At 30.1% G+C, this 13,807-nt stretch overlaps 1 protein-coding gene across 1 annotated transcript; it reads left to right on the forward strand.

Annotated features, from left to right (window-relative positions):
- The first annotated feature begins 727 nt into the window (after nt 1-727).
- Nucleotides 728-2,354, forward strand: LOC104596971 (uncharacterized). Its single transcript, XM_010258316.3, has one exon. The coding sequence runs from the start codon at nt 965-967 to the stop codon at nt 2,084-2,086; it is 1,122 nt and encodes a 373-aa protein (XP_010256618.1). The 5' UTR covers nt 728-964; the 3' UTR covers nt 2,087-2,354.
- The last annotated feature ends 11,453 nt before the right edge of the window (nt 2,355-13,807 follow it).

The following is a 13,807-nucleotide window of genomic DNA, read 5'->3' on the forward strand; positions in this document are numbered from 1 at the left end:
AGGGGTCTGGTAACCGGTTCGACTCAAACGGCCGGCTCATTCTGATAAAAAAATAAAAAATTTTAAAAAATTTAAAAAAAAATTAAGAAATTGGAAAGCGGTCAAAATGAGAAGGTGAGTTGAACTGTAGATGAGTTATGAACATAAAACAGAGGAGAGAAAATGAACCTGTTTTTTGCATGGTTTTTAAAAATGAACCGGTGAACAAATCGATCAGGGGTCCGGTTACCGGTTCGAACAGTTCGATCATTCGACTCAAATGGCCGGCTCATTCTGATAAAAAAATAAAAAATTTTAAAAAATTTTTAAAAAATTAAGAAATTGGAAAACGGTCAAAACCGTTCAAACGGTTCTAACGATTAACCAACAGGTTCAGCAGTTTACTAACCAAAATCAATGATTTTGAAGAAAACAAAACCAGTCAGATACCAGTTCCTGTTTTTTCCGATCCGACCGTCCGGTCCGGTTTTGAAAACAGTGGTTTTTTGTTTCATAAAAAAGTCGGTTAATAGGATTATTTTCGGTCAAGGTTAACATGTGGACCGTTTTTAATTCTCATAAGCAATTAAGCACTGACCGTGAACTAACGAAGGTAACTTCTTTAAAAAGTGTAACACTAGAAGGATTGGGTTTCTACAGGAAAGGTACTAATTATAAAAAAGTTGGAGTAAATTTACGAGAATCCCAACAAAGTGTGGGAAATTTCAGATAACCAACCATCTTAAAAAAGGGGATGGGATGAGGGAGGGGGGGAAATACGAGCTTGCGTTGCACCGACTCTCCACTTTATTCTTCCATTCCATGACCCCCACCTCAACACTCTCTGCTTTCATTCTACCTTTATTGGAATACTCTTCTTCCACCATTTCTAACCCTTCATCTCTTTCTCTCTAGTATTGTTCCATTGTTCCGACAACTTGTTGATGGCCCTTTCAGAGCTCCAGCTCCAGCTCCCCGCGTAGCAATGGCCACTATTTGCTCCTTCTTGAACAAATTCGCTGCTCTGGTTCTCCTTCTTGTTCATTTGGGTTGCTTCATTTTCACCACCGCAGATGGTCCCTCATCAAAGAAGCGAAAGATATCTCCTCAAACCACTCAATCTCCTTCTCCGCTTCGTCCGAAGTCTAAATCTCATGAAACTCTGTCTTCATCTTGGTCCTATCTCAAACGAATTTTCTCCTTTAAGAATCAGAAGAAAGATATTGAAACCCACCCCACAACACCAATTTTATCATCCGCAAGATCGTCACAGCAACTGATGCCTCAACCTATTGTCTCAGCTTCCCCGCTCAAGAGACCAATTCCTTCTCGTAAAGAGACCGATATCTCGGTCGACCAATCTTCGTTTCCCCTCCGAAACGATATATTCCCCTGCCCTATATGTGGAGAGGTTTTCCCCAAAAACCAACTTCTCGAACAACATCAATCTCTCAAGCACGCCATTTCAGAGCTCGTGGATGGCGATTCAGGGAAAAATATCGTTCAAATCATCTTTGAAACGGGTTGGAAGGATAAAGAGAAGAACCCCACGATTCACCGAATCCTGAAAATCCATAACAGCTCGAAAATACTATCGAGGTTCGAAGAGCACAGGGAGTACGTGAAACTGAAAGCTGCACGAAACGGGGTTAGAAAACGAGATGAAAGGTGCATTGCAGATGGTAACGAACTGTTGAGATTCCACTGTTCGACTTTTGTTTGTGATTTGGGAATCAACGGGAATTCTAGTCTCTGCACTCAACAGTTCTGCAGCATCTGCGGGATCATAAGGTCGGGGTTCTCGGCTAAGATGGACGGCATATTGACGCTATCGAGCAGCTGGAGAGCACACGTGGCGCTGCCCGATGAGATTGAAGAGGAATTCGCCTTCATGAATGTGAAGCGTGCCATACTGGTGTGCCGAGTTGTGGCGGGTCGCATCGGAATCATCGGATGTGATGAAGATGTGGCCCATAAAGACGAGTCCGTGTTTGACTCGGTCGTCGGCAGAGGTAGCGGAGTCAACTCCAGGTTGGATGAAGATGAGCTCTTCGTCTTCAATCCGAGGGCTGTACTTCCTTGCTTCGTTATTGTATACAGTGTGTGATCGGTGAGTGTGATTTTCCGGAGCAAATCCTTTTCTTCTTTTTGTTTTTTCCTCTGTAAAATATATAAAAATTAATAAGGAGTAGTAAAAAATAAAATAAACGAAAATGATGATACGGTGCATGAACGGTGAAAGTGTCGGCACTTGTTACAGAGTCTGTGTCACTGTTCGTCGACTGACTTGAGGTGTGAGTAGTGCTTACTATATGTATTATGCCTTTTCTTTTTTCTTTTATTTTATTTTAATAAAACTAGATATGTTACACAAATGTCCCACACCTTTATTCGTTTTTTTATTCTTTAAGCGATCTCAACCGTCCGATATGATAGGTCTGGCTTCCGGCTTTGATTAAAAGAGTAAGATCTGATGAATCAATCGAGAGTCGGGAGTTGCTCTTATGCGGCAGGGTCTTCCGATGAACTAGTTGGTTAAATTTAAATCTCATAAGATCAAAACCGACTACCAGTTAGAAACCGCCAAGTGGCAGTATGTTGGGGGCAAATTGTCAATTGACGAGCTGATCTAACATGCACAAGCAACGCATATCAATGTCAGCGTGGCCCACTACCTACCACATGCATATATATCAATTAAGGGCGCAACAAGTGAACTGAGTTCTGACCACATGTGAGAGGATTCTTGAATGAAGCCCCTCTCCTATGAATAGGTGAGTCCCCCATTCATGTAAACAACTGAACATGGTAGTACATTACTATAAACAAGATATGCTAGACACCTTAGCATATAGAGCTCAAACTCGAGCTCTTCAGTTCATCACATGGAGCTTTCCAGTTCTCCTTACGAGCTCACTAGCTCTCATCACAAGCCCTCTAGCTTTTTAAACAAGCTCTCACCTCAATTCACCAAGTTCTCTAACTCACTTTATTTTTTTCTTGGTAATTACGAACTAAATCATCGGAATTCATGCCCTTGAGATCACTCGGGGCCTTTGACATCTCTTATGGTTGCAGGTCTCTCTTAATAGTCAAAGTGCTGAAACTTAGTCAAAGTTAGCTTCCTCTGTTCATCGAAGTCTATGATGACGTATAGGCTCGAGTTGCTTTGGCCATCTTTGGGAACAAGAACATGTTCTGACCGCCACTGCTCGACAACCAATTGTTCAATTCGAGCCAAATGAACATCCTCGTGAAATTCCAATATTTGATTGAGAGAGAGCAACAAAGAAAACAAAACACACTGCAATAACATTAAGAAAAATCTTGATAGGTAGAGCAGGAGTAAAGTAATTCGAGGGATTTCCTCCAGTAGAGAAGCAAATGACTTGTTCATCGCCAATGTATATACCTAGAGGAAAGATTGGAGAACAAACTCACCACACACACAGAGAGGCTGGAGGTGGAGAGGGCTATTGCTGCCACTGGTTAAGGATCAAGCCTGTTCGGTTTGTTATTGATGGAAGGAAAAAGACAATATGGGTAATATTGAGTTTTAAAAAAATTATACCTTATGTATATACAAATTTTGACAGAATATTAGCGATAAAGTTAGAGCTAGTCAATTATAAAATTTGCATTAGACAATAATCAACCAATAAAAATATATAAGGGTAATTTAAGAAATTTACTCATACTTTAAAGATGATAAAATAGATTCGACTAAATTTTAAAATTCCAAAAACCCGATGGACTTGAATGCCATTGAAATCGATTGACTGGATCCAATCCGATCCAATCACATCCCTACTTGTTTATCATGAAAGGAACCTCTGTTAAGTGTTTTGATACAGTTGAAATTGCAGTTGTTTGGTAATTTAAGTGGTCTTGGCACAGGAATGAATAAATGTTCAGATGCTTGTGATGGTCAGTTGAACGATTTACTGACAATGAGCTGTTCTCTGCTTTATTTGTTTTCTCGTGGGGCCCAACCCAAAATTGGGGGTCATGTCCGGCACGATTTTATGCCGTAAAATTCCAATTACGCAGGCCGAAGTACTTGTTGTCCTCAAATGCGCAGCCCGTGACCCACATAAAAACGCTTCTCGCAGAACTAGGAATTAGGGGTCAGACACACTACACATTTCTACTCCAATAATGTCCATACCTCATGTCCAGGTTGGTCCTTTTATATTTCTACAAATCTATTATATCTCCTCTTCGGCCATGTTTGGGAGTGGTTAAGTTGAAAATAAATACTTATTGAATAAGTGTTTAAAAATAAATATTTATTCAAATAAGCACTTATTTTATATTAAGCGTTTGGTAGTATTTTTTCTAATAAGGACTTAAATAAGCATTTATGATTATTTTGTCCTTTACTTTTTTTTTTTAATTTTCAAAATATATCTTTTAAAAGTACTTTTAAGAAAATATTTTTATGAAAGCATTTTACAAAAGCATTTTTATAAAAGTACTTTTATGAAAATATTTTTATAAAAGTATTTTTGTAAAAGTAATTTCATACGTGTTTTTATAAAAGTTCTTTCATAAAAGTGCATTTGTAAAGGTACTTTCATAAAAGTGCATTTGTAAAAGTGCTTTCATAAAAGTGTTTTCCTAAAAGTGATTTTGTAAAAGTGCTTTCATAAAAGTGCTTTTCTATAAAAGTGCTTTCATAAAAGTACTTTCGTAAAAGTGGTTTCATAAAAGTGCTTTCATAAAAGTAATTTTATAAAATTCAAATAGGTATAATTTTATGTGAAATTTTAAAATTCAACTAGGGATAATTTTGGAAGAAAAAATTGAATAAGTGCTTATTGTATAAGCACTAAAAAAACGCTGGAAATTTAGGCTTAAAAAATAAGCCCTTATTTTTAAAATAAGCACTTATTTTGGGTTTATTTCTCAAATACCAATAAGTGTTTAATGGCCCAAATAAGCACTTATTTTTAAGCACTCCCAAACATGCATGTTTAATGACCAAAGTTTTTGTAAACTGAATGGATTAGACAGTTAGACCAGTTGATTGGTCATGGCTCCAGGTTCAGTTTTGGACCCTAAAATTGTCCGATTGGGGTTTGGACCAGAAGGTTAGACCATTTGACTTGTGGTCAAAGGGGTTTCGTTTTCGGTTTGGTTTTAAAAACCATGTTTAGAACCATTCAATTAATATATTATAGAGTTTTGATGTCGCGCGATCTAGAAGCTCCCTCGTGTCTAATGACTCGGACTCGGATTTGGGTATTTCCTGGTCAGGGCCGAGGTGTTAGGCTGGGCTGAAAGGTGGCTGAGCTGATATATACTCCAAGAAAAAGAGAATTAGAGTGCCTGGATGTCTTTTACTTGGGGAGGGCACTCCAATGCTTCAGTTAGAGAAGTTTGTGAATTCTTTTGCGAGTTTGAGAGAGCTAGTGAGTGTGTAATAACACGTACCATTTCAGGTAGAAGTGAGTGCCTTCTACAGGCACCAGTGGTCAAAGCCCTCTTGTAACGGGCCTGAGCTTCTTGCGGAACCGTATTCGCTTCGTCAGGCGCGTTAATGTACCGATTGTGAGATCTGCACAGGGGTTACGATCTACCCGAGTAACTCTGAGGCGTGCTATGTGGTAGGTTGGTCTAACGGTTGAGATATTAGCGCTCTGGGGATCTTGACTTAGTATCGTACTGTTGGAATGGGTCAACGGTCTTTTCCTTGCGGGTCACCATGGACTTCTACAGCTCGGCCGGCTTCTAAGGTAGGTCGCCGTAATCTTATGGAGTCTACTAGTTCGGCCTTGCCGAGGTGGAGGTCAGCCTGAACGAGGTGCTACAAGCTAACTTGCCGAGCTATTTTGCTTATTCAATGCCAAGATGTCACCTGAAGGCTATCATGTATCACAACATGATTGATCGGACCAAATTACTTCTCATCAAATTTGACTATTATACTGAAAGATACATTATACTGAAAAATTTTATAACCGATCAACAGACATCATAAAATTGACAACCAATAAAGTGGGCTTTTATCAAAATTAGTATATTATCGGGCATGCCAAGGCCCAAGTGGGTTTGATAAATCTTGAAATACAAACTGAAAATGGAATCCTATAAGTCTATAAAGGATGTAATTTAAGAAAAAGTGGCATTCATTTCAACTCCAGACATTCTTAATTTCTGAATGTTCACTATATAGATATTATCTGTTATTTTGTTAAGAATTCTTTTCATTAGTTTAGTACTTATTTGAGTCGGCTACAAAGTTCTTGTTGCTGCTGGGGTTGTTCATTATATGGTCCAATCAAATCGGACCAAACCAAATTAAAATTGGCCGTTTATTCTAATCTGTATTTAAGAATAGACTGATTTAGTCGGGTTTTTTGAATTCTAGTACCTGTAAACCAAATTATATTATACCAAACCAAATGAAAATGGGCCGTTTATTCTAATCTGTATTTAAGAATGGGCTGATTTCGTCTGGTTTTCTGAATTCTAGAAACAGACCAACCTGTAAATCAAAGTATATTATATTAGCTTAGGCTCAGCTTAGAAGAAGTGCAAATACAAATATATAGAGTGCAAAACCTTGTATATATTTATACTGTACATATATTTGTATATATTTGTATTTGCATTCTTTTCAAATTGAGTTTGAGGCTGTGTTTGGTTGTAGTGCAATTCATCTGCACTAGTACAAATGCATGAGAGTGCAAATGAAAAGAATGCAAATTCTGGTTTAATTTTGTTTTGAGTTTTACTTTATTTTATGGTTTTAAAAATGACCCGAAAACGGATTCGTTCTGTCCACCAATTTCCGTATCAACGGTTCGACCGTCAGGTTTGAATGGACAGTCTATTTTAACAAAAAAAATTATAAAAAATAAAAATACTTCAAAATAAAAAAAAAAACATCTAAAAGCTGTTGAATGGGTCGATGGTTTGACTATCCAGGTCAACGGATTGTTGATTGCTTCTACGATTTTTGGCCAAGGATTGGGTTTGGGGTAAAACGGAACTGGTTGCTTGGATGGTTCCCGGGCCGAATGGTCCAACCGTCTTATTTTACTTCATTTGTACTGCAATCAAATAAAATAAGATAAATTTTGAAATAAAAATAAATTAAAAATTTGCATCAAAATCATTTGCACTACCATGGTTTTGTACCAGTGCAAATTTACCAAACACAACTTATGCTCAAATGGAAAGAGTACAAATACAAATATGTAGAGTGCAAAACATTATGTTTTAAATGCATTTGCAATGTACATATATGTATCTATACTCTTTCCAAACTGAGCCTCAGTCTCAATTTAGAAGAAGTACAAATACAAATATGTAGAGTGTAAAACCATATATTTTGTGTTGTTTTTTATGTATTTATACTGTATATATTTGCATTTGTAGTCTTTCCAAACTGGCTCTCTTATTCAGACACTTGTACTTTTTCCGTACGTGACAAGTGGGAAGCTTTGAGAAGTGAGGAGTGGGAAGCTCCCACTCTATCGGTTCCTAAAAAAATGGAGAATGAGATGCATTTCAAACACGTCTCCAACTCTGAGAAACCTTTCTGCTCATTCAAAGTATCTGTCAAAACCTTTCTGCTCATTCAAACCCTCTTCGGATTACTTCAACAAACCAGCCGTATAGAACCTCATATTACTTCCAACCTCCAAGAAACTGGATGAATGGTAGCTATTACTGATTCCGTTCTTTCCTTCAATTTTTCTTCAATACAACTTCTTTCTTTTCCTCCGAATTCTTTGATCACTTTTTTTTTAGGTTTTTTGACATGTTAATGAATGGAAAACGACGACCTTGGGTCTATTTAAATTTCGTATGAATCTCTGTTTTTGTAAAACATTTGTTATTTAAACTTAATATGTTGTTGAAATGGGTGGTAAAGCACCCATTTTTATTTGCCGAAGCCTGCTGTTTTGGTCGCTCTATCAACGACTGAAACTTTTTCAGATATGTTTAGATTAGTTATGTTTGATATTTTAGTTTTCTATTTAAACAATTTGTACCTATATTCATCTTTTAAACCTGTTTTGTTATTGAAAAGGGTGGTAAAGCACCAATTTTTTTGCTGCCGCAGCCTCTTTTTTTCCTGGCTCTAACGATCGAACGAACGGAATTTCGGGTGAAGAAGAAGAACGATTTGGCTGTCGGGTCGGGTCTATATTCGAGCTGTTTTATACCGGTTACACATAATGAGTGTTCTCGGGTTGTCGGGTCCGGCTCAAGGGCGGTTCAAATTCGGACTATTATTTTAAATTACAGATAATTAATAACGATTTAAATTTAATAATGATACTTAGTGATAATAATGATAGTCATTAATTCGTATTATTCAAATTCCCAAGAGATAATTAATAACGATTTTTTACTTACCAATAATAATTAATGATAATTAATTCCCAACAGCGATAATTAATTAATAATAATAATTACTTATAACTAATTAACAAAATTACTTACTGATAATTAATTAGAGATAATAATAATAATACTTATTCATTCGGACTGATAATTAATAATGATATTAATAATTGTAATTATTAATTTGGCTATAATCATTTAATATTCATATTAATTCATAAATATATAAGTAAAGTTAATTATTAATATTATTATTATCAGTAATAATAATGAATAATAGTGTTATTATCTATTAAAATTAATTACTGTTAAATAATAAATACATTAATTTAAATGTATTTATTGTAATTAATTAAATTCAATATAATTATCATAAATATTAACTGTATTTATCAAAATACTATACATTAATTACTGTTAATTTGAATTAATCAATAGTAATTTCATTAACCAAAATTTCAATATATATAAACATTTAAATTAAGTAATGATTATTGCATATTTACATTTTATAATTATTTTCAGTCGTAATAATATTAATTATTATACTGAATAATTAAATATTATAATACTGAATATTTGTTACAATAAGTCTGCATTTATAATATTACTGATAATATTATTATTTTCAATAATAAAATATTATTACTTAATTTAAAATATTATGTTAGTAATTATTTTCAGTATTTAGGAAAAATAAATACCTACAATATGTCTGACTTTTCAAAATTTGACATTTTTTCCAAATTAATGTAATTACTGTAAAAGTTAATTATTATGTGAGTAATTATTGTATATTTTTCTAGAAAAAATTTAATTACTGAAAATTGATAACAAATTATTTTGAAACCTGAAATTTCAAAATAATTATTGAAATTTACTGAAATATGTTAATGGTTATTGAAATTACTTATTTTATTTATTGCCATGAATAATTATTATTTTCAAATAATAACTTTTTCAGAAATTAATGTACTTAATTATACTTATTTTCAGTAATAATAATATTACTTATTATACTGAATAATTAAATATTATATTATTATAATACTCAATATTTGTTACAATAAGTCTGAATTTATAATATTATTATTTTCAATAATAAAATATTATTTCTTAATTTAATAGTTACTTAATTTAAAACATTATGTTAGTAATTATTTTCAGTATTTAGGAAAATTAAATACCTACAATATGTCTGAATTTTCTAAATTTCACATTTTTTTCCAAATTAATGTAATTACTGTAAACGTTAATTATTATCTGAGTAATTATTGTATATTTTTCAGGAAAAAATTTAATAACTGAAAAATGATAACTAATTTTTTTGAAATCTGAAATTTCAAAATAATTATTGAATTTTACTGAAATATCTTAATGGTTCTTGAAATTACTTATTTTATTTATTTCCTTGAATAGTTATTATTTTCAAATAATATCATTTTCAGAAATTAATTACTGTAATTACTGTTAAATTGAATTAATCAACAGTAATTTCATTAACCGAAATTTTGATATATATAAACATTTGAAATAAGTAATGATTATTGCATATTTACATTTTATACTTACTTTCATAATAATATTAATACTAATTATTATACTGAATTATTAAATATTATAATATTATAATACTGAATATTTGTTACAATAAGGCTGAATTTATAATATTACTGATAATATTATTATTTTCAATAATAAAATATTATTACTTTATTTAATAGTTACTTAATTTAAAATATTGTGTTAGTAATTATTTTCAGTATTTAGGAAAAATAAATACCTGCAATAAGTCTGACTTTTAAAAATTTCACATTTTTTTTTCAAATTAACGTAATTACTGTAAAAGTTAATTATAATGTGAGTAATTATTGTTTATTTTTCTGGAAAAACTTTAATAACTGAAAATTGATAACTAATAATTTTGAAACCTGAATTTTCAAAATAATTATTGAAATTTACTAAAATATGTTAATGGTTATTGAAATTACTTATTTTATTTATTGCCATGAATAATTATTATTTTCAGAATTAATGTACTTAATTATACTTATTTTCAGTAATAACAATATTACTTATTATACTGAATAATTAAATATTATAATATTATAATACTGAATATTTGTTACAATAAGTCTGAATTTGTAATATTACTGATAATATTATTATTTTCAATAATAAAATATTATTACTTAATTTAATAGTTACTTAATTTAAAATATTATGTTAGTAATTATTTTTAGTATTTAGGAAAATTAAATGCCTACAATATGTCTGAATTTTCTAAATTTCACATTTTTTACAAATTAATGTAATTACTGTAAAAGTTAATTATTATGTGAGTAATTATTGTATATTTTTCAGGAAAAAAATTAATAACTGAAAAATGATAACTAATTATTTTGAAATCTGATATTTCAAAATAATTATTGAAATTTACTGAAATATGTTAATGGTTCTTGAAATTACTTATTTTATTTATTTCCATGAATAATTATTATTTTCAAATAATAACGTTTTCATAAATTAATGTATTTAATTAATTACTGTAATTACTGTTAATTTGAATTTATCAACAGTAATTTCATTAACCAAAATTTTAATATATATATATATATATATATATATATATATATAAACATTTAAAATAAGTAATGATTATTGCATATTTACATTTTATACTTATTTTCATTAATAATAATATTATTAATTATTATACTGAATAATTAAATATTGTAATACTGAATATTTGTTACAATAAGGATGAATTTATAATATTACTGATAGTATTATTATTTTAAATAATAAAATATTATTACTTAATTTAAAATATTATGTCAGAATTATTTTCAGTATTTAGGAAAAATAAATACTTGCTAAAAGTCTGACTTTTAAAAGTTTCACTGAAAATTATTTCTTATAATAATTACTGATAATTTATTACTCACAATATTACTCATTATTAAGTCGAAATGATGATTAATTAATGATAATTGATAAATATTTTCATAATGGTAATTAATAATTCGGAATTAATCATTTTATATTTATATTAATCATTCGAGAAAAAATGAATGTTAATTATTTATATTATAATTATTATCAGAAATTATAATTCATACATTTATATGAAATAATTAATTTATAAGTAATTATAATTAATAATATTGTATTAGTTAAAGTTTGGGCCTAGGCTTCAGGCTTTATATAAAGATCAGGCTCAGGCTTAGGCCTGAATGTATTCTGTTAATATAAAGACAAAGCCCGGCCCAAACCCAACCCAGCCTAACCAGTGAATAGGTCTATGTGGGAGGGATTAAACTTTGATTGAATGGATTCAGCTCATCTGTTTTGAAGTAGCAACTGATAGAAACTTCAACAGATCAGAGAGCTATACAAGTGGATGAAAAATAGTAGTACTCCGGATGTGCATCTACTACCCACAATTTATTCCCACATCCCTATCCATAGAACACCACCCCCATGTATTCGGAACATTTGCTCATGAATGGCGGAGAAGATATTCCCAATGCATAACTGTATATCTCCCATGGGAGGGACGTGGGAACAGCTTGTGGGCAGCAGATTTTAGCCCCAAAAATAGTCAGTTTGGGTTCTCTGGAAATTGTGCCAGGTTAGCCCCAACTGAACCCAAACCTAACCCAAAAGTGATGGGTTGGGTAGAAGTTTTGTATGTATAATTATTATGTAAACATCTATTTAGGTATACAAATATTTATGTACATGCATGTGCAACAATGCATTCATAAATGCATGTACGTATTTATACATGCAACATGATATATGTATTGTAAATATATGTAAAAAAAATTAAGTTTAAAGGCAAAATTTCTTTAAAGAATTTTAACCGTCCTTTTATATATGATGATGTTAAAGGTTAATTGATCTAAACCTTAAGCCTTAGAGTCTAAAGAAGAGCACTTGGCACAATAAAGTGGAGAAGTTGGGCCAACCCAAACATAATCCAACCCACCTATCAATCTACCAGTTCTGGGTTGGGCCTATCTAATCTAATATATATATTAAAGTAATGATTTCAGGCCAAAGACCCTTACAGTCAGACATGTGGCTCATTTACGTTCAGACACCTGTCATTCAAAAGATTTAAACAAAATGGATATGTGTCAAATTTGATTAGTGGTAGTTCAAGAAAAGAGTCCACTGACATGTAGAGTGAGGCCTACTACCATGTAGCATTGTGAGAAGTGGAAAGCTCCCACTTTCAATACTTTCCTAAAAAAAAGGAAACTGTACTATTAATTAATGTAAACTAATTAACTAATTAGTTAATTCCAACTATTGATTACTAATAATAATTACTATTAACTACTTCTAATTAATTAATTATAACTATTAATTAATAATAATAATTATTTTTAATTAATAATTAATTACTATTAACTACTTATAAATTAATTAATTCCAACTATTAATTACTAATAATAACTACTCACTGATAATAATTAGTTACTAAAAATTATTTCTTTTAATAATTACTGCTAATACTTAATTACTGATAATTTATTACTCACAATATTGCTCGTTATTAATTTGAAATGATGATTAATTAATGATAATTCGGAAATAAGCATTTTATATTTATATTAACTCATATTAATTATTTTGAAAATAAATATTTAATGTTATATATTTATGTTATAATTCGCACATTTATATGAAATAATTAATTATATTATTATAAGTAATAAATAATATTATTATATTAATTAATATAATTATATTATTATTATTATTTTTATCAATAATTATAATTAATTATTACTAATACTAATGATGATAATTATTACTTCGAAATGTTAATTAATAGGTATTTTAATAATGTTAATTATTAATTGGGATATAACCATTTTATATTAATATTAATTCATATTAATTATTTTATAAATATATAATTAGTGTTACTTATTTACATTATTATTATTACAAGTAATTATAATTAATACTATTATTATAATTAATCCTATTATTGTTCTCCAATAAATACTTCATTTAGTGAAAGTTAAATTATAAAACTTTCTATTATTCAATATTGTTAAAATTAAAGAATTATAAAGCAAATATTATTTTATGAATTAACTTAAAATCATATTTATAACAAATTAATTACTTAATAAAAATAAAAATAAAATAATAATAATAGTAGTAATAATAATCATACTTAATATTACTGATTTCAAAATCAATACACACATAAAAAGAATATATATTAGTTAATAATAATAATAATAATATACTTATTATTATTACTGATTTTATAATTATTAATATATTATTAATCTTTTAATGATACTGATTATTATTAAAAAATGTTAATAGAAAAATTTAATTACTTAAAATTATTTGCTGAAATTACCCATTTTAATATGGATAGATAATTAATTAATAATTTTGATTTCTTAAAATTATTATTTACTGAGTGATTTTA

Source organism: Nelumbo nucifera, chromosome 2 (genome assembly GCF_055504915.1).
Source record: "Nelumbo nucifera cultivar China Antique chromosome 2, China Antique-T2T, whole genome shotgun sequence".
NCBI lineage: Eukaryota > Viridiplantae > Streptophyta > Magnoliopsida > Proteales > Nelumbonaceae > Nelumbo > Nelumbo nucifera.